The sequence below is a fragment of the Hemicordylus capensis genome, chromosome 6 (assembly GCF_027244095.1).
Source record: "Hemicordylus capensis ecotype Gifberg chromosome 6, rHemCap1.1.pri, whole genome shotgun sequence".
Lineage (NCBI taxonomy): Eukaryota > Metazoa > Chordata > Lepidosauria > Squamata > Cordylidae > Hemicordylus > Hemicordylus capensis.
In genome coordinates this window covers 126,784,655-126,807,337 of record NC_069662.1, presented here as the reverse complement: position 1 = coordinate 126,807,337, position 22,683 = coordinate 126,784,655, and the positions used below count along the sequence as shown (strand labels likewise).

The window sequence follows — 22,683 nt, the reverse complement described above, 5'->3', positions numbered from 1 at the left end:
ACTTTCAATGAAGTGTTTCCAATCTAAGTAGTACTTCCAGATTGCAAGCACGCTGCTTTAAGTATTCTTGATTGCCAGCACTTCATTAGGAGCCCACAGTAGAACAGGCAGATCGGCACCATCTGCATTACGCTGCACAACATGTGGACCGCTGTCATGGTGGCTGCACTTGTTCTGATATTGTGTGGTTCAGCCTTCAGCAAATGGGCCCCTCTCTGCAGTGCATTAACCCTCTTTCTGGGCTCCTTCAGGATCAATAATACTAGGGATTTGGATCATGATCCGTTGGAATCCATAAGAATGGGGCCGGGTCCTGCACAGGGACCTTGCGGCTGAGTGCTCTAGCTCCTCTCAGCTTCCAGACTCCACCTCGCGTGTTCAGTGTGGATGGTATAAAAAGGCAGACTGGACACCTTTCGTCAGTTCTTTTCGACCACAGTAGCGATCACACCTCTGGTTGCTCCAGCTCCTTGTTGAATTGGTTCAACCTATAATGTCAGGGCTAAGGGTGACCCAATTAAAAGAAAGAGAGTATTAAATGCAATCCTTAAAGAAAATCCAACAATCACTATGCTGCAGGAGACTCACGGATGGGAACATAACAAGGAGGATACTTTTACCCACCCTTTATTAGGGCAAAAATTTGTTTCTATTGATTAAGCTAGAGCCAGGGGAGTAGCCATCTTATTAGCTAGCTCTTTCAAGCTACAGCAGGTTAAAATTAAGAAAGATCCGAAGGGGCGGTTTGTTTTCATTAAGGGCAGATTTAATAACAGGATGTTCACGGTTGCATCAATTTACAGTCCAGACCAAAAGCAACTCAACTTTCTCCATAATATGTTATCTAAATTGAGGAATATCTGTGGCGGCTATGCCATTGTGGGTGGAGACTTGAATCTGATTGTTGACTATAGACGGGATAAAAGTACAGTCTCCAGATTATATGGGGGGAGGCAAGTCTCCTCGTTAGGAACACTGTTAAACAAATTTTCATTTGTAGATGTTTGGAGGAAGATTAATCCCTCAGCCAGGAATTATACGTACTTTCCCTCTAGATTCAAAAATTATACAAGAATTGATAATATCTTAATTACTGATATCTCAAAATTTTCAATAATCTCTGGTGATAATGGATTTATAGGACTATCAGATCATGCCCAGGCATCTTTAGGCATCATTCAAGCTCATGAAGGCTCAAAAATTCTCGCCATTTTGGCGGTTAAGCCCAGTAATTCTGGACAAACCCAGTATTGTAATGAGACTCAATAATTCCATGGTGCAATATTATAGACATAATGGGATACTGTCAAAGCGATTAATTGGGATGCAATGAAAGCTTGCCTGAGGGAAGAACGGCCCTCCCTTTGCTACCAATCATCTCTAGAGCTTCTAAGATGGCTTGTGTGGTCATCATTACATCTACGCCCACATCTAAGTATTTAGAAGGATTGTACCAGGTCCAGGAGGAAGACACTGCTTACCTGCTAAAACATCCTCTTCCAAATTCGCTATTCATTGACTGCACAACATTGTCCAAATCCGCATGTAGGCACACCACCCCTGCAGATAAGGAAGGAAGAAAATTGGATGTGATGGGTAGGAAGGTGTACATGACTGCTTGTCTATCAATAAAGATTGCCAACTACTCCACCTGCATGGCAAAATACAACCACTCGCTGTGGGAAATCTTACACTAAGAAATAGACAAGCTCTCCTCAGAGGAATTCAGTCAGCTCTTTTCAGATACTACGATAACAGGTTAGCACTGCCAAGCATCTTGCAGAAACAGAATCCAGGGCTATGACAGCAGCCATCTCTTCTTCAAGACGATATGAAAGACAAAATCGAAGGTCTGCCCTTTGATGGGAAAGGCTTATTTTGTGAGGATACAGACCAAACCATGGAAATTTTTTTTAAAAAAACAGAATACACTAAGACCTTCACTGCCCCACCCACCTCTACTTGTACACATACGAGGTTTAAGTCCTACCAGAAACAAAGACCATATTTCCAACAAGAACCTAGGGACTTCGAAAAATATCACCCCTACAACAAACGCCCATTCCATCAAAAGAACAAGAGCAACCAAAGCCAAAGGAAACAAGCTGACACTCAAAACCAGCATCTTTTGAGTCCATGTAAGTCCACTGCACCAACACGATCGCCTTCTTGTAGATTCCGACCATCAAGTGTACCAACCATCATCATATGCCAGTACCATCAAACTGGCATGCCACTGTTATGGCACCACATAACAGTGGACCGATGGGTCCTCAAGATCATCTTGGTGGGGTATGCAATAGAATTCAAGACTTTGCTGTCCTTCACAGGTGTGCACTTCACAAAGGTGACACCTCCATTGGAAGAAGAAATCAAGGAGCTGCTGGGAAAAGGGTGATAGGTCTTGTGCAGTGGATATGGAGAAGGGACAGATTCAGATACTTTCAAATCCCCAAGAGGGATGAGGGGGATCTGCCCGATCATGGACTTGCGTCACTTGAACAAGTTTGCATGTACAAAAAAGTTCAGAATTATAGTGTTGCAAGATATACTGCCACTCCTTTACCAGGAGTGATGGCTTACAATGCTGGATCTAAAAGATGCATACTTCCACATCAGTATCAGGGAAGACCATTGGAAGTACCTACACTTTACAGTAGTAGAGTCTGTGTACCAATATACGGTATTACCCTTCAGACTGTCTACCGCACTGTGAGTATTTACAAAGTGCATGGCCGTAATAGCAGCACACCTGAGGACTATGGGGACAACAGTTTTCCCATGGCTTCAGAAACCCAAGAAGAGTTACATTCTCAAACATTGTGCATACTATCTCTCCTACAGAAGCTGGGCATCCAAATAAATTGGGAAAAGTTGCGCTTGGAACCAGAGAGGTCCATAGAATACATTGGGGCAATATTAGACATGGAAATGAGATGGTTTACTTACCAATAGACTGTTACAATGCCATCAAGGAGCTGGTATTGGATTTCCAGGATCATCCAGAACAACGAGCTCATCATATCCAACGTCTTCTGGGACTCATGTCATCCTGCAAATCAGCAGTTCCATACACAAGATTAAAGATGAGGAAACTGTAATTGTGGTTCCTTTTGGTCTTTGAACACAACATGGACATTCAGAATCGTCTGCTCAGAGTGCCCTTCCAGATTCTGCGTTCACTCGATTGGTGGACAAAGCAACACCACATCCTACATGGTGTGCCCTTCCAGTGTACCCTTACCAGTACAAAAGATATGGGTCATGGCAGATGCCTCACTAACCCGATGGGGGCATATTGCAATGCCCACACAGTGCAGGGCCACTGGACCCCGCAGAAAGGGAAGTTACATATAAATTTCTTAGAATGCCTAGCAGTATTCTTGGGAGTGAAGGCCTTCCTACCCCTGTTAAAAGGTCAAGTGGTCCAAATACAACTCGACAATACCACAGCCATTGCTTATATAAATTGACGGGGCGGGGCAGTCTCAATGTCTCTCTGTGCACTGAGCCTTGAATTCTGGCACTGGTGCATCTGCAACCAGATACATCCAATTGCTATCCATAAAAGGGAACGGTCAATGTTCTTGCGGACAACCTCAGCAAGTCATTTCCTTGACATCAACAACATAAGTGGGAGATCCACGAGAAAGTTTTGCAACCACAATTCAGAGCTTTGGCTCACCCTACAATAGACCTCTTTGCAATGGCGAGGAATACCAAATGCAATCGGTTTTGTTCCAGGGTGGGCAACCCGTTTCAGCTAGACTGGACCAGGGAAACACCCTACATGTTTCCATTGCAACCATTAATTGGCAGAGTCGTGGCTAGATTGTTAGTGAAATCGTTGTCGGGCATCCTCATAACACTGTGGTGGCCCTGCCAATCTTTGTTTCTATCGGTACTAAAACTGTCTCGCCACAGGTACCAACAGCTGCCACAGCTCCCAGATCTCTTGTCTTGAGACCAAGGTCTAGTGCTCCATCCAGACGTGGCCACTCCGTCCCTGTGCCTGATAGACTTCTGAATATAATGTTGTTAAACAAAAGAAAACCATCCACTAGGTCAAACTATGCCAGCAAGTGGAGACGGTCAGAATATATGCAGCAGACAAGGGGTTTAGACCTAAAGACGCCTCCATATGACAAATCCTACTTTACTTAACCTCACTGAAATCTGGAGGTTTGGCTAATGTGTCCATTAAAGTCCATCTGGCTGCCTTATCTTCAGAACACTCAGGTTGGGATGGGAACACCCTGATCACTCACCCAAGTTGCAAGGGATTTCTGAAAGGCCTGAACAATCTGTACCCGCCAATTAGACAACCGGTCTCCCAGTGGAATATATCACTGGTGCTTTTGGCCTTGACACTAGAGCCCTTTGAACCCATGAACTCAGCATCTCTAAAAATGATAACTTTAAAAGCTGCTTTTCTTGTGGCTATCACCACATCTTGAAGGGTGGGTGTGTTAACTGCACTAAGGATAGATATATCAATTATTAAATTTTACCCAGACAAGGTGGTCCTGCCTATGGACCACGGGTTCCTGAATTTAGACTTCCACTTAAACCAATTCATTATCCTACCCACCTTTTTCAGAGGCCCCTCCACTCCTCTATGCACACATTAGACATCAGAAGATCTCTCTTATATTATTTGGAATGTACTAAGCCATTCAGACTTACTAAATGTCTGTTTGTATCCTACAAAGGACAGACAAAGGGGTAATGTGTTTCTAGCAATAGCGATAGCACTTACATTTATATACCGCTCTATAGCCGGACTTCTCTAAGCGGTTTACAATGATTTTTAGCATATTGCCCCCAACATTCTGGGTACTCATTTTACCGACCTCGGAAGGATGGAAGGCTGAGTCAACCTTGAGCCCCTGGTCAGGAATGAACTTGTAACCTTCTGGTTACAGGGCAGCAGTTTTACCACTGCGCCACCAGGGGCTAATGTGTTTCTAGGCAATGCCTCTCCCACTGGCTAGTAGAGCTGATATTATTAGCCTACAAAATCCAAAAGGTAGAGCCCTCAAAGTGCATCAGGGATCACTCTACAAGGGCCTATGCTGCTTCAGCGGCTCACTTGTCGGGAATTACCTTTCATGACATCTGCAAAGTGGCTACCTTGTCTTCAGAGTTACCCTTTGTGAGATATTATGCTATTGACCTTTGCTCTGCAACGGAGGCTAACTTCTGGAGAAGTGTGTTGAAAAAGATGTTGGTACTGCACCCTCCACCTCAAGCAACTGGCTAAACACCCATTCTTATGGATTCCAACAAATCACGATCCAGATAAACAGGTTGCTTACCCATAACCACTGATCCATTGCAATCCATAAGACCCTTCCAACCATCTTTGCTCCAATAGCCTTCAGTTGTTACTTTAAAAAAATAAACAAAAAAAACCCCACCTTGGAACTCACCTTTACTCATCATGCTGAGGATGATTGTCTGCACAGCAGTCATCCTGGAACCGGCGAAGGGCGTCCAGCCCGCCTCTTTATACCATCCACACTGAGCATGTTTGAGGTTACAGTGCCCACAGCTCTGCCCACAATAAACATGGTGGCTGACACATTGCTCTGCCCCTTCAGCTGGCCTGACCCAGCTGCCCCAACCCTGCTGCCCCAGCTCACTGCTCCGGTCCGGCACATACCCCTCACCCAGGCGTGTGCCTCACCCTGGCAAGCCAGGGTTCCCTTCCAGCTGCCCCAGCCTCCGCCACCAGGGCTCAGATGGCTTCCACACATTGTGCAGACTCTGCACATGCGCGGAGACCATCTGAAGCCTGGGGGTGGGGCAGCTTGCAGGGACCCAGGCTGAGGAGGAGCACTCTGGGACACGTGAGGGTGTGTTTGTGTTTGGTGTGTGTGTATGTGTGTGAATGGCTACGTCACTTGTGTACAGCTATTACACCATTTTGCCGATAACACCTGAAGGGAATTAAATAAAGCAGGAGAACTGTGAGGTTTATGGGAAATTTCTGGGAAGATTATCTGTAGTTAAAGCATGGTGTGTGTGTGTGTGTGTGTGTGTGTGTGTGTGTGTGCGTGCGTGTGCGTGTGACAAAAAGGAAAACATGAAGTACAGATTTAAAGTGAACAGAAATTACCTTTTTCTTGTTTGTTTATTATTCACTGCTGAATAATCTGATTATTCAGAAGTCCTGAATAATCTGCTGATTATTCACTGCTGAATAATCTGATTATTCAGATTATAATCACTGCTGATTATTCACTGCTGAATAATCATGAGGTGGGAATACACTGTCACTATTACTGAATCCACTAAGTTCATTTACTTGTGTTATTTCAGGCAGCATGGAGGAGGGAGTATGACTTTATCTGAGTTGAAGGTTTTGCCAAGTTTTTGGTGTTCAGCATCAGGAAATTCTATCTTATGGTTGAGTAAGCTGTTCTCCATAGTGTCTAATCAGATTTCCTTCATTAAAACACCTGGGAATTGAATAATTTTTTTAAAAAAACCCTTCGGTTTAAATGAGAGTTAAACTGGTTTACATTTTCACTCATGCCTTAGAAAGAATGGAAATTGGAAGTTAAGGTGCCCATCTTAACTTCTGCGCCATATAATCTGTAAAGACTTTGTACAGTCTGGTATATGATGATGGCTTTATAAATGAGGCTCCATGCACCCACACTTTGCCTTGATCAGAGATGCATCAGGCAGAAATTCATCAGGGGCATCTTTAGGAAGTGATTAGGGAAGCTGCACCTGTTAAATGTCTGCGTGGATGCATTCCTCCCCAGCCCAAAGTCCAACTGAAAGACCAAGGCAGAGTGTAGCTGCATGGAGGCTCATTTATAAAGCCATCATCATATACCAGACTGTACAAAGTCTTTACAGCTTATATAGTGCGGGAGTTAAGGTGGGCACCTTAACTTGCAATTTCCATTCTTTTTAGGGCACGAGTGAAAATGTAAAGCAGCTTAACTCCCATTTTAAACCTAAAGTTTTTGGATTACTTGATATTCTAAGAGCACTTGGGGAGGATGCTGTTCACTAAATTTGAAAAAAAAAGTGTAATTAATTTTTAAAGTGTTCCTTTCTGGATAGACTTGTCCTTTGATAGATAAATCCCATTAAAAAAAATAAAATCTTTATGCTCCATTCTGTCACTTTGGATAACTGCTTTTGTGTTAAGATTTTCTGGCTGGCTTATAATAGCAGAGCACCCCTGACTGTGGTGTCAGCTCTCCTGATGTACTGATTGTAGTGTGTCAAAAGAAAGATATCTGGTACATATCATTGCATATGGCATATGTAGATAATTTGCTTGCTGGTAATTGCCCTTGGATTCTTGCTATAAACTAAAGACATACTAGAGTTTTCTTAAAATATTTTGAGATTTGTTTACACTGATATCCACATTGTACACACTGGAGTAGTCATGCTTTCAGAAGCTGCATCAAGTCGGATTTTTACTTATGGTATTGTAGTCACACTCTCCAGTCTTTTAGATCCCATCTTCATAAACGTTTATGTTGTCCTTTTTTCAAGACTCTGCGTTGTCTGAAGCAGGCCTACTTATTTTCAGGTTCTGCTTCAATACTAGTTCAAAATAATCCATAAAATGGACTTTTAAAAGCAGAAAATAACCATTTGTTGATGCTTTTGAATTCACACCGAACTAGTCTCAAGTACAGATCTGTCAAATGCTGGCCCAAGTTCCGTTGATTCTGTTGAGTGTTCGGTTCTTTCCCTGGGCAGAACCTGTAGGGGCAGGTTATAGGATAAGGCATTTTTTAAAAAAAAATGCATGTTGGTCCTTTGAGTCCTTGTTTGCTGCTGCACACTCCCCACCCATCACCATCAATATCCATGTCGCATCCCATGTCACATCACGTTAGTGTAATATGCCAGCATAATAAAATAATGGTTTTGTACTTTGCTCCAATAAAATTGCCTTGATACACATAGAAAAGACGTTATTTGTTAATCTGTTCTCAAATGTTAGTAATAGATTATAAAACAACAACAAATATTTATATACCACTTTTCAACAAAAGTTTCCAAAGTGATTTACATAGAGAAATAAGAAATAAATAAGATGGATCCTTTTCCCTGAAGGGCTCACATTCTAAAAAGAAACATAAGATCAACACCAGCAACAGTCACTCGAGGTACTGTGCTGGAAGTGGATAGGGCCAGTTACTCTCCCCCAACTAAATAAAGATGGTCCTCTTCATACGCCCATGGTAACCGTGAGCGTTGTGGGAGAGGGAGTAAGGGAGGCTGTTCAGTGCATGGGGTGGGGGCAGTGTTCCCTCTAATTTTTATCATCTGTGAGTGGAAACAGTTTTTGGCGGCAGTTTCAAGGCAGTGTGCACACCTCCCCCCCCGCCCCCCTCTCTCTCTATCTCACACACACACACACACACACACACACACACACACACACACACACACTTACTTAAAAAACAAAACAAAAACCCAGACCTCCCTTCTTCTGCATCTTATTAATAAACTCTGGAACTATTTATTCATTACCAAGCACCATAAATATGCTTAGCAGAGCTGGTCTGGTGGTAGCAATCATGACATGTTCCCCTAGCTAAGCAGGATCTGTCCTGGTTGCATTTGAATGGGAGACTTGATGTGTGAGCATGGTAAGATATTCCCCTTAGGGGATGGAGCTGCTCTGGGAAGAGCAGAAGGTTTCAAGTTTCCCTCCCTGGCTTCTCCAAGATAGGGCTGAGAGAGATTCCTGCCTGCACCCTTAGAGAAGCCACTTACAGGCTGTATAGACAATACTGAGCTAGATGGACCAATGGTCTGATTCAGTATACAGCATCTTCCTATGTTCCTATGAAATTGGCCAGCAGCAGCTTTTAATACCATATCAGATATATAATACACTTCTTTTTGCTTCCATTTTTAAGGTGGAACACAGGAACATAGGAATCTGCCATCTGACATACCATAGGTCCATTTAGCTCTCAAAATTTCCTTTCTCTCCTTAAAAAAAAAATAGTAATTGGTGGTTAAAAGGGGCCTATAACAACAAAATAGTATTTTTGTGTTAAGTAATAAAATAAAATAATATAAATTTAAGTTTTCTTTTATTAAATAAAATAAATAATTAACTCCCTATTATCTTAAGTTTTATTTAATTTGAATTGATCCTTACTTTCTTGTTCTTATCCTGTAAAGATAGTTGGCTTTGAGGACAGGGAATCTATTTTATTTTATCTGTCTAATGTAAACCACTTTCAGAACATTTTAGAACATAAGAATAGCCCTGCTGGATCAGGCCCAAGGCCTATCTAGTCCAGCATCCTGTTTCACACAGTGGCCCACCAGTTGCTTCTGGGAAGCCCACAGAGGCCATTGAAAAGTGATATACAATGCTAATAAATAATGATGATGTCACACAGCAAGCACAGAGCAAGAACTAAAAGTGTACATACACTGACTGGAAACATGAAAATATTTTAAATATTAAATATTTTGCATGAAAGGTATATTAACCAAAACAGTCAAATATGCCACAGGATAGTGCTAAAACCAGCAGAAAGCAAAACCATATTCTCCATGATATGTGTATCGATCGAGTGCAACCTCATCAAGCAGTAAAACATTTTGTAACCTGTTGAAAGATCACACATAATTTAAAAAGAAACAAATTATTTGTAATTTAACTTAAAAACATATAAAACGTTCAAATTACAGTACCCATAAAACTACTAAATAGCTAAAAAGCTTGGCTGAAAAGATGTATTTAGTGTGTATATATATATATATATATATATATATATATATATATATATATATACACACACACGCACACACATACATACATACATACATATATAAATACATACACACACAGACACACACGATCTATAACATAGTATATAATATAAAAATAAAATAAAGTATTGCAGGGGAGGGAAGTTAGATTTGGGGTTGCATGGGGTTTTTCTCTTATGTGTTAAGGTTTTTTTAAAGCATGTCTTTTAAAAAATGAACTAGTTCAGCTAATATTCAACTAATAATTCAACTTACAGAAGTATATATTAATTTCTGTCTGGGGGAAAAAGATCACTGATATAAAACAATCAGTCTTCTATGGTGACATGTCAGATGAGGTGCGGGGATCCATAGGGGAGAGGGGGGGGGCCAAGAGAGGGTTGGTGAGTCCAAGGTTTTGCTGCTGTTCCTGTTGCTGCTGCAAAGGAGGAAGGCGGGGGAGAGACAGACATGCGCAAGGCACCATTTGCTGCTGCTTCAGCTTGTTTCGGCCTCAACCATTACAGGAAATAATGATGAGTTTAACGTGAGATTTCCAGTGCCAACTACCTTGTTTGATGCACTGCCCCGTGAGATTTAGAGTGGCATCCTTAGAGGGAACGGTGCTAGGGACGCACCACTAGAGAGTGGAATTGTGGGCATCTTGACTCAATAAATTCGTCACTCTTCCAGAACAGATTAAACTTATGCAAACTGGACTCTTGGACGGAGACAACTCGCTCTTTCACAAGTGCCCCAGCGGCAATGGGGAAAGGTGGGGGGAGGAGAGCAGTAACCACAGCTGCAGAGGAAGTGAGCGGCAGTCTGGGAAAGCTGCACAGAGGGCTTGGGGGGGGTGTGTGCATGCAGCCGTGCATCTTAGAGGGAGCAGTAGGTGGCAGAGTTCTCCCCCCACCCACCCGACAGGCGTATGCAAGTACAGCCTTTCTTTCTTTCTTTAACTATAATATCTGAATAGGGCTGTAGTTCCTTACAGCTGTGTGCAAAGTGCTGAAGCATGAGGGAGGATGGTGGCAAGGGTTGGCTGTGGTAGGGTATACAGACAAGGTCTCTTCCATTATTCTCAAGGCTGTGTTAGGCACTTAAAAACAGTCACAGAAACTAAGTGACATTCATATAAAATAGAATTTTACTAAGTGTGCAGCTGTTTTATAAAACATTTTCTTTTTGTGAATTTGTCATAATCTTTTTTTTTTTAAGTTTATTTATTTGAGAGAACTATTTTCAGTGAGATTACACATTTTAGTTTGGATTATTTTGAAATTCTGGTGGAAAATCAAGAATATGGCCCTTCTTGTTTTGCGATGACATTAACAATCTTCCTTTTCATTGCTAAATCACTTTCAGATGCTATAGGTTCTTTTCCCAAAAAACTGAGGCACTTCCATAAACGACTCAATTTCTGTCGATTCTCATATATAGCTAGTTGTGGAAGAAGGACCATAATCTCAGCAAGCATTCCTATTGGAAGGGAATAATGCATTTCAAGAGAAATAGAAACAAGAAACCATTTTGTCCCTGCTGTAAAATTTAGAGTTCTCTGGTTATCTCTCTCTCCCCCCCCTTTACTTTTTTAAAAAAAAATTCAAAACAAATATTCATAAACTGAATGCAATCATAGAGTGTTCAGAAGCTTGTGAACTTCTTTTTATTGTTGTTTTAAGAAGTGCACTTTCCAAAGAGATATGTATTTAAAGTTAATTTTAGTCTTCCTCCCAAGAAGACAATGTATTTTGAATATTGGAAGTTGGTAATCCTGAAATACTGGGAATGTAGAAATATAATATACACTAGAATTAGGCTTTAGAATATCATTTGATGCTTTAGCACCTAGATAAATAGAACTTTTGCAAATCTGATGCCTGTCATATGGTGACAAAGATGGGGAAGAAGAGAGACATTTGTTTATACGCCATCTTTCAATAAAGTTTGGCTTCCTAAATGGCTTATAGATAACATTCGCACAAAAGCATGACAGTTAGGGATATGTTGGGGTGTGTTTGTGTGTGACAGATAGTTTTCTGTTCCCTGGCAGTTGATGACACAGAGGAAAGAAGGAGCTGCAGATATCCTGGAGCTGCCTTGAGCATGTCCTTTCTGCTGACACACAGCATTCATTCTCCTAGACTAGGGCTGCACAACTTCAGCCCTTCTGCAGATGTTGGACTACAACTCCCATCAGCCCTAACTTAAATTAAAATAAAACCCCACTGTGGGTGGGGATGATGGGAGTTATAGTCCAGCAGTAGCTGGAGGGCTGAAGTTGTACAGCCCTGCCATAGACCCACACCATAGTATTTTACACCACTTACACACACACGACATACAAACACCATCTGCTCCATGCAGCAGATTCACTTGCTGCAGGCAAGTTGTTCATTTTGCACCTAATAATGACTGGGCACAGTGATCTTCACTGAGAAAAAGCAACACCCTCCTTTACTTGCTCTGCTCTGGTTTGCCACCGAGGAAAGTAAGGAATGGATATTATTGCAGCTCCTCTCCACTTTGACGCCACAAGGATAGATGCATCTGACCAGCTGCTTTCTTCCCTTCCAAGAGCTGTGTTAGTGTCCTTTGCCCATTGTTCGCTCATGGAATTCTCTGGAGCGAACCAATGCTTTCCCTGCTTAAAAGGTTCGTGTGTGTGTGTGTATTCCTTTCTTCAGTGGTTCCTTTTCGTATGTTTCTCTAGGTTGTTATGGTGTTGATGGAGAAAGTGATTCTATTATGAGCTCCGCTTCGGAAAATTCCACTGAACCGTGGTTCTGTGATGCCTGCAAATGTGGTGTCTCTCCAAGCTGTGAACTGTGCCCCAACCAAGATGGAATCTTCAAAGAGACCGATGCTGGCAGGTTAGTTAAGGGAGCTGCTGCCAGCAACTTACTTTTCTGAAAGTCACACCCTCCAGTACATTCCATTTGTGTATTTTCTTTACAAAGACCATTTGGGAGAATCGAATGTAACACTTCACCCCGATCATCTTTTGAGTAGCAGTGTAAAAAAGCTGCCCGATGCCTAGAGGAGAAAGCACAGCTCTGCTGTTATGTCTATACCAAAGCTGCCTTAGGATAACTGTGGATCTGTGAACTGATAGTGTGTTCACAGGACTCTGAACAGCTCCATAGCAATTAGAGTCTCAGAGAAATATATAAAGATACTGTCCTGAACACTCTATCTATGGGATGATTAACTTTTTTGCTTTGTGACATTTTATAGCCTTCTCATGGACCTCAGCTTACATGTTGGAATTCTAGTTGAAAATCAAGAAATTCATCTCCTTTTGGAAGGGGGTGAGCTATATCATTGTAAACTATTTTCCTTTCCCCTGCCTAAAATCATTTTCAGATGCTTCAGGTTCTTTCCCCAAACAATTTGGGCACTCCTAGTTATGACTCAATTCCTACAGATTTGCATATATGGCTAGTTGTGAAAGAAGGACCTTCATCTCAGCAAGCATCCATATTTTAAGTTTGTTGCTGGTTTGAAAATATCTGCATGGGACCATCATATCCCACATCAGAACATTCCGCCTATTACCATTTGTTTAAAAGCAATTAAAATACTTTCTAAATTTTGGAAGCTGTTGCAGGAGGTATAGACTGCTATCCAGCTATTCAAAACATAAGAACATTTTTCTAGACCAGGCATTAACAATCTTGACACCCAATATATAGGCTCCTATTAGAAGGGGGCAAAGAACCAAGGGACACTCTCCAGGAACTCCACCCAATGCTATATATTGCAGTATAGCAGTAAAATACAAAATCCAAGGCTATATCTGGGTTGTAAACCGCTTAGAGATGAAAGTTTAGGGTGGTATACAAATTTGATAAATAAATAATTATAGCACAGCATGGTGCCCCTTTTTCCTTTCTCCCCTCCCAAGCTGCGCCCCTTCTCCCCACAAACCTTGAACAATGCTGCAAAGCTCATCTTCCAGGCTGGCTCAAACCCCCGGAAAAGGAGCAATTCTATTTGGGACTGGAGATATGCCACAATGTTTTGTTTCAGGTCTCTGCTTATATTTATGATACCAACAGGGAGTTCTGCAAAGTGCTATTAGATCTACTGTGAGCACTAAAATCTGTCTTAAGAGTCATAATTACATAGTTATCCGATTTACAATGGTCCGAATGTTAAACTGAGGCTGAAATCCTGTGCGTGCCAATTGAACATAGTGGAATTTACTGCTGAGTAACCATGCTTAGGATTGCACTGAAAGCACGCGAAATCTCCCTCTGTAATGAGGAGCAATTTGTCCAATCTTCTTATCTTTGATAGTGAACAAGTAACGAGATGGTTAATTTGAGCATATATTTCACAGTATGGATATAATGAAACCTCCTCTCTTGCTAGAGAGTAGGATACAACCCAGAAAAAGGCTATGGTCTTTATTTTGTTGGATTCCCTCCCCCCACGCACCCCCCAACACCATCTGTCATCTTTGCTCGAAGCAAAATGGATGGGAAAGTAACAAGAAAGATTATTCTTCTTTGATTACCCAATTTGTCTTAATTACAAGGTTCTCAAACATGTGCAGCTAAACAAATGAGCAGGAAAACATTTAGGCCCCGGTATTAAAAGCAGCTGAAGCTGCCTCAGCTGTGAACTTGACTGACTTCTGTGTATTTTAATAAAGATTCAGGATGGAGTTCGCACATAGGTGGCTAAGGAAATGAGACACTTCTGTGCCAATCATACGGAAATGGCAGCTTAAATCTGTAATACTACAGTACTTGTGTGACATGTACTAAAACATTTTGAGAAGGTCAGTATGAAGCAAGCAGCCAGCTGTTGGGTTTATCATAGATAAACTCCTACAGAGTGCAACAGCATTTAATACACCAGTGGAGCATGAAAAAACTGTGCAAATTAAATTGAGAAGCAGCTGCTTGTTGAAGATGTGTATCTTTATATTGAACTCTGCAGGGTGCAATGGGGAGGATGTATTAAAACTTGCTATCAAAAATCTCCAGCCAAAACCTTGGCTTTTAAAAAGAAAATACAGAAGATAATGTGAAGATGGGCACCTATTTTCTCCCATTTCTCTGGCAAAATTGTTCTTGGTGTGACTCATCAGTGGTATTTCTTGAAAAGAGAAACTCTACTAGCATTCCAATAACCCACAGGCTCTCAAGGTTATGGGCCTAATTTGTTGGTCTTGTAGACGCACTCTGAATAGACTGATGTATTGCTTGGTATTTCAGTGTGTGATGCTGAAAATAAAAACGCAAAATCTTATGTAAAAAAAAGATAGAAGTGTGACACTTCAAATGAAGAAGATATAAGACCTTCATGTAGACTGTAGAGGAAGTGTTAGAAGTGTACCGAGATCAAATGGACAATTTTTACAACTTCAGAACAAACTGTAATATGGTTTATAGCCCCAAGGCATGGTCTGAAGTCACAGGATTCAACCATTATGCTGAGGATAAGCCCATCCTTAACCACCTTGGGACCCCATGGAAGTCATGAAACTCCAGGACTTCATGAAATTCCATGGAAGAAAGATGGTGTATAAATATAATAAATAATTAACAAGGTCATCTAAAACAAAACAAAAAAGCACTAACAAAAAAGAATGGCATAAATGATATGCTTGAGCAAGCTGGTCCTTTAAGTGGATGCTGTACAGTAGAAAACAAAACAGAAAATAACATGTATGTAATCTGCCCATTATAGGTTTTTGTGTTGAGAGGTATTCTCCTTACAGTGGTTTGCTGATCCAAAGTACCTGGCGCTGTGCATATGAATTCCTTTTGGTGAAAGCTAAAATTTCTGGTGGGTAGAGGGGTGGGGAGAACTGAACTGAGCTCTCTATCTCAAAAAGCTGAGCAGCAGAATTTTAATATTTTAGAAAGGGTTCTACAAGTACAGCCCCAACTGTTGATCTGTGAGTATTCATACGGGGGAGGCATATACAGTTCCCCGTCCAGGCGGAGATACCACGTGGAAGACGCCTTTTGTGTGCATAGTGGATCACACCTAACCTGTATACAGTATCTATGTTCTAACTTGGCTGAAATGCTGGAAAATGTTCTTCTCAGCCATTCTTTTCAGACTTAAAATATTAGCCAATGTGATATATCTCTGTCCTTTATGGAAATGCTCTGTATTTTTATTGTGCTGAAAATACAGTAAATAATTTTCATTTTTGTTATAGATGGGTCCACATTGTTTGTGCACTCTATGTTCCAGGAGTAGCATTTGGAGACATTGACAAACTGAGACCAGTAACACTGACAGAAATGAACTATTCCAAGTATGGTGCTAAGGTAGGATTAAAAGAGTTGTGTTGTGTATTTTATATTTATTTACTTTATTTTATATTTTACTTTATTTATTTATTTGAAATATTTAACTGTTATTTTTATTCACTCCCCCCGCACACTTTTGATTTCCTTTGCATTTCATTGTAGCTTAAGATTTAAACAGTAGTGAAGGAAGAAATAGACCACACACACACCCGCCTTTCCTTTTTAAACTCTCGTTGGAAATATGCTGCTAATTCCACATGCTGAAGAAGACTGTGCTTGTGTTCACATTCTGGGCTTTACTTATTATGCTAGCAATACAAGGCAGTCTAAATTAAATTCAAGGCAGCTCAATTAATGCTTCATTAATCCATTAAAGACCATAGCAATGTCAGTTTGAGATTTAAGATGGTTACTCCTTGAGTGAATTCTTGAGAGGTCTTCTCTCAGCTTCTTGACCAGAGAAAACGAGACCACATGTGACTCACTGAAAAGCCTCTATCATGTTTTTAGCTTGACATTGAATTTTTAAATGGGACAGGATATCAAATTCTCTAGAAGGAAATGTCAGGGAAAATTATTTGTAGTTTTCCCTGTATCTGTCATATTGTGTGTATCATTTAATAACAACATTGTTTATTGAGTTTGTGACACGTTGTCAGGCCATAAAATCTAAAATACCCTTTGGGGGACCATTGGAAGCCTACCTCATGACACCACCTGGATGTAGTTTCCCCAACCCTTAAAATCTGGGTGGTGGGCTTGGGCCTATTCTGGTCCTCCATGGCTTGAAGCCCTGAGTACTGCCTTGCCTTAAAAAAAATAAAAAAAATAAAAAGGTGCAATAGAAATATTCTAGCTAATAACCAACACTAACCAGATTTTGTGGTGGCTCTATTTCTACTTTTTATATGAAAAAAATATTATGTAGTTATTTTTTTAATGTACCTGATTTGTATGTTCTTGGTACCCCTTTCTTCTCCATTTTCTCATTCTTTTTGAACACACAAAGCTGCCTTATATTAAATCAGACCATATAGGTCCACCTTGGTCAATGTTGTCTACACTGACTGTCAGCAACTCTCCTGGAATCCAGGTAGGGTTTCCCAGCCCTACCTGAAGATGCCTGGTGTTAAACCTGAGACCATCTTCATGCAAAGAGCGTGCTCTACCTTGGAGCTACAGCTCTGTCATCAGCTCCATTTTGTTTCTTGATTGTGCTTTTGGGCAGGGGACTGTTATCTTTTCATAAAAACATCTATTGTATTTTTAAGCACCTCACAAGAATCTCAATATTTGGGACCCCTTTTGTATTCTCTGCTCTGTAGCTGCCTCTCTCATTCATCCCTTACAGGAATGCAGTTTCTGTGAAGATCCTCGTTTTGCGAGGACGGGTGTTTGCATTAGCTGTGATGCTGGAATGTGTCGAGCTTATTTCCATGTGACCTGTGCTCAGAAGGAAGGCCTGTTGTCAGAAGCAGCAGCAGAGGAGGTAGGTATACAAAATTATTTCTTAGCCAAAGAGAACTTAGATGGTGATTTCATCTCGGGTAGTATGTGTTACCACTAAAACACTGATCTGGCATGCTAAACTTTGCTTGATTGCCAGATTGGCTTTTTTAAAGTCAAATTTTGGGTTACGGCCCATTTGACCCACAAATATACCCCTCAGGTTCTGGCAAACGAAAAATACCACACAAATTGACGTGTTTTACATAGCATCTTATTGTAGTTGAATTTGTTAAAACCTTGAATTTGTTAAAACACTTACATTTCTATACTCAAGTACACTGCTTGAACTTGAGCACAAGGAAAGGAAAGGATAGACTTGGATGAAAGAGAGGGGATTAGCAGTTTTGTGGAGACAGAGGAGAGCTGGTCTTGTGGTAGCAAGCATGATTTGTCCCATTAGCTAAGCAGGGTCTGCCCTGGTTGCATTTGAATAGGAGACCACATGTGGGCACTATAAGATATTCCCCTCAGGGGATGGATCTGCTCTGGGAAGAGGAGAAGGTTTCATGTTCCCTCCCTGGCTTCTCCAAGATAGGGCTGAGAGAGCTTCCTGCCTGCAACCTTGGAGAAGCCGCTGCCAGTCTGTGAAGACAATACTGAGCTAGATAGACCAGTGGTCTGACTCAGTATATGGCAGCTTCCTATGTTCCTTCATCAGAATCTAATTGATTATCATATTGGCTGTTGATTGGGGTATACTTTCCCATTCTTGGTGTAGGGGTCATTTTTGTAGCACCTTCTCTGCCTTTCTTTTAATCACATGGACATCCTTGACAGGAAGCATCTTGTTTGCACACACACTCTTCTAAAAAGAGGCATGTGCACGCAGGGGCGGGAGTGATTACAATCTTTCACTTGCCTCCACCAATGATTTTCTGATCAAATATCCTGTTCAGCTCCACTAGCAATTCACCAGTTTTGTCTGATACGTTTTTGAGAGTTAATCGACCCAGGCACTGCTGTTTGATTGTGCTGTTCGTAAGCCGATGGAGAGATACAATTGTGCTCTCTGACATGTGCATAAAGTCAATAGTTTTATCTCCACTATATATGGTACTCATATATGGCATGTATTGCTATGTATGTCTGTTCACTTAGAAGCTAGCCTTTATATAGATTGTCTAGTTTTAGGATAGCTAGTTTAATGGGAAGTAAAGGCAATAAAACCAGTTTATGTGTAGATAAGCATTTAGAACTACTTAATGTGTCAACTTTGACTGAATTAGAGAAGCTAAATCAAAGCAAAAGGCTTTCAGATTTGGTTATACAGATTTTAGTGCTGATTAATTTAAATACTTTTAAATCTTCAGAATTATTCTTTTCAAAACCCATCAATATGAATGTGTGGAATGTATTTCAGAGTACTGTCAGTGAACAGTTTCCATTCTTTTTTTGTTTGCTTTTTGAAATTGATGCAGGATATTGCAGATCCTTTTTTTGCTTATTGTAAGCAACATGCAGACAGGATGGATAGAAAATGGAAACGGAAGAACTACTTGGCTTTACAGTCTTATTGCAAAATGTCTTTGCAAGAGAGAGAGAAGCAGCTCTCTCCCGAAGCTCAGGTACTGTACCCACACCAAGGCTACATTTATGTTTAATCAAGTTTGCTAAATGAGAGTGGTGTGGCGAGGAGAAGGCTTGAATTGCTTTGGTTGCAAATGAAGCCGGGCTGCAGTGATTCTGGAACATATTTAGCCTGTTTTCCTGCTTGCAAACAAGCTAACCTAACATGTATCCTCCACTCATATGAACAAGTGTACTGCCCCATCTCAGCGCCATGGTCTTTCTCATGAACCCGTGCTTCTCTCATTTTAAGAAATCGAACTCCTCCAAATGCCAGTCGTTGGGTAACTCCTGCAGTCTTAGCTATTGTGTCATTCCCAACATGTCTATCTAGTTACCATTGCCACAGTCCCTTGATTGTCAAAGTTCTTTGCCTCCACATGCCCTTGTTCTTGTCATGAGTCTTAACTACTTCTAGTGGAATGTAACCGGGCAGCTAGGAGAAGTGGCCTCCTTGCAGGGAAAATACAAACAGAATACTTATACTACATGGAAGTTGTGGGTTTATGAGGATTCAGAAGTATCACTATTGAAAACCAGGGTGATAGGGGATACCATTACCAGAGTTTCCTTGAGTATCTTTTCCCAAATACAAACCTTGCCCTTTTACATTTCTGAGGATTGTTTCACACTTTATTGCTTTAGTGACAGAATATGTTGGTCACCAAAGCAGACTTTTTTTTTTTAAAGAAACAATTGTTTTGCAGCATTAAAAGCAATTTTTTGTCATTTGTGAGTGCAGTATTAAAAACTGAGACTAGGTTTATTGGCAGAAATGTTTGAGGTTCACTTCTGATTTTTATGTGCCTTTTAAAATCTATAGGCCCGAATTAATGCCAGACTGCAGCAGTATCGTGCCAAGGCAGAAATCGCACGTACCACCAGGCCTCAGGCTTGGGTACCAAGGGAGAAACTGCCACGACCACTTACTAGCAGTGCTTCAGCAATACGTAAGCTGATGCGCAAAGCTGAACTAATGGGAATTAGTACAGATATCTTCCCAGTGGATACTTCAGATACCAGTTCCAGTGTGGACGGAAGAAGAAAACACAAGCAACCAGCGCTGACTGCTGATTTTGTAAATTATTATCTTGGTAAGGGTGAACATATAAATGCTTTTAATAAGAAGTTCTAGGCCAGGGCTGCACAACTTCAGCCCTCCTGCAGATGTTGGGCTACAGCTCCCATCATCTCTGGCTATTGGCCACCATGCATGGGGATGATGAGAGTTGTAGTCCAAGAAGAGCTGGCAGGCCAAAGTTGTGCAGCCCTGTTCTAGGCAGTCAGCAAACGGATATTCCTCTAAGCTTGAAGGAATTGTTCATATATACAAGTATATGGTTGGCGTTAGAGGTATCTCACTCTTTTCTGACTATGGATAGCATGGGGTTCATCTTCTTATATTTAAAGTTGTGGATGTACTCTGACATAGTAGCCATAATGCTGCTATTTTGCCACCTTCTGCTCCTGAGGATAGGTGTAACCAAAATACCCTAAAACCTTGTAGTAATTTTTTCAGGTGTTGCTCTCCCTTGTCGCTCTTCCTTTCCTGCTCTGCAAGGATTGTATTATTTACCAGTATGCTTCTGTGTGTGCACTTTTGATATTAATCTGCATGGCTTGGTGGATGTTGTAGAAATCCTATACATTTTTTTCAGCTCATAGTTGGTTGAAGCTCACAGAGAGTGTTGTGTGTGCATTTGAATGTACAAAAATATTGTTATATGCATGATGATATTGAGACTCACTTCAGTCTGTTACTTCATACACCCAGAAAATAAATATTGAGAGCACTGGAATTTTATTTCAGAAAGGAACACGCGCATGATCCAAATCCAAGAGAATATGGCAGAACAGAAGAAAATTAAGGATAAGCTGGAGAATGAACAAGAAAAGCTTCATGTAGAATATAACAAGGTAAAAAATACACAAATTATATGCTGTGTTAAATGAATTTTAAATAATAGAATTGAAGTGTGATTGCATAAACAATCATTGACCCTGCCCATCCCTAAAATCTAACTTAGATTAAATCTTAAAATCAAATTTAGGCCTTGATCATTCAGTAGTTTTCACCCACCACACAGACAGGGATTAAGATGTCCTCTTCTGAACACCCACTTAGTCTGTTATTGGAGCCTGTCTTGCTTTCACTGCACTTACTATTTGTGTGTGTGTGTGTGGATAAGCTGTGGTGGCCAGTGAGGTAAACTGTCAGTGTCCACTGTGTGACGATCGAGTCAAGGAAGAGAATTGCCACCCCATTCCTGCATCAACATTTGTAACCAAGGTTTGAATTTGGGTGTCAAATGTCAGGCCGCTGCAGGAATATGACATTGGCAGGTTCACATATAAAATGAGTTGAACTTGTGAGTTGCACCAGGAGTTCACACTTCCCAGGAACCTTAATTTCTCTCTGATTTACTTTCTGGTAGTTGTCTGAACCTGCCCTAGGTAGCTGACAGATTTTTTTTCCTGTTAGCAATTTTGCTTAGAAGAAATCTTTGGTTGAAAGTATCCTACTTGCTTTTGTGGGTAGATTTGGGGAGCAGTAGATTACAGAAGGCCTTCGATTATCACGGTGATTACGTTCTCAGATACTACCGTGAACGCTGAAAACCATGATAATTGAAATGTTGAGGACCTACTGAGGAACCTAACTTCACTATTCACGTTGGTGCAAGGTTTCAATTATCACCGTTTCAGCATTCACTCCTCCAAGATAATAGAAACTGGGTATATATAGCCAAATTGCGAATAGCTGAAACTGCAAATGGAGAACCTGCGAAAAACATTTTTTTCACAGTCTCCTGTATATAATGGTGGTAAAACACAATGTGTATCCAATCATGGTGAATAGCAAGCCTAACTATGAAGATTTAAATACTGCAGTAGCCATGCTTACTAGCATTCAAACACACACACTCACACCCCTTGGTGACTCTAGCTGTTGTCAAAGAATAAGAAGTAGTCAGGAGGAGACAATATCATTCCCAGTAAATCTGCAAAATGCAACATGGTTTTATATTTTCTTGTCTTATTTCAAGTGTGCAGGTGCGTAGTGCTGAAATCTTGATTCCCTGTGTAGAGATACTTGGCACATCTTTACAGATGGAAATAACAGAGTGGAACTGTTGTGATGTTCCTTGACTGCTATTATAGCCTTATTGTCAGACAAAATTACTTTAGGTTCCCTCTTTACTAACCAGATGGATGCCCATGTTTGCTTTCTGCTGTTACTGAATGGCTGATTAACTTTACTGATTTCAATTGCATTGACATGAGTGAACAATTTTATTATTTAATTACCTATTTTCTAAAAGGCATTGTAAGTAAAGAATGCCGCCTCCCGGATAAAAGGTGCTAAATAACTTCAGTAATGTTTTCCACTGCTTTCTTTTTCAGTTGTGTGAGTCTTTAGAAGAGCTTCAGAATATGAATGCAAAACTACGAAATGAAGGCCAAGGAATATGGGCGGTCCTGGGTAGAATAATGGGGCAGGTTGGTTTTGACCTTTCCCCCTCTTCCTTTACGTCTTGCTAGCTACATGATTCCCAAGAATAGACTT

At 40.9% G+C, this 22,683-nt stretch overlaps 1 protein-coding gene across 22 annotated transcripts in view; it reads left to right on the top strand.

Annotated features, from left to right (window-relative positions):
* Positions 1-22,683, top strand: part of PHF14 (PHD finger protein 14) — a 209,759-nt gene that overhangs the window by 31,412 nt on the left and 155,664 nt on the right. For all 22 annotated transcript variants that reach the window (XR_008309564.1, XR_008309565.1, XM_053259907.1 and 19 more), the window contains 7 exons: positions 12,476-12,635; positions 15,947-16,058; positions 17,392-17,529; positions 18,968-19,114; positions 19,939-20,209; positions 20,926-21,032; positions 22,521-22,616. Coding sequence is in view for 20 of the 22 variants with exons in the window: in XM_053259907.1 (XP_053115882.1) it covers positions 12,476-12,635; positions 15,947-16,058; positions 17,392-17,529; positions 18,968-19,114; positions 19,939-20,209; positions 20,926-21,032; positions 22,521-22,616 (1,031 nt within the window). In the remaining 2 variants the exon portion in view is untranslated. The remainder of the gene's footprint in view (positions 1-12,475; positions 12,636-15,946; positions 16,059-17,391; positions 17,530-18,967; positions 19,115-19,938; positions 20,210-20,925; positions 21,033-22,520; positions 22,617-22,683) is intronic.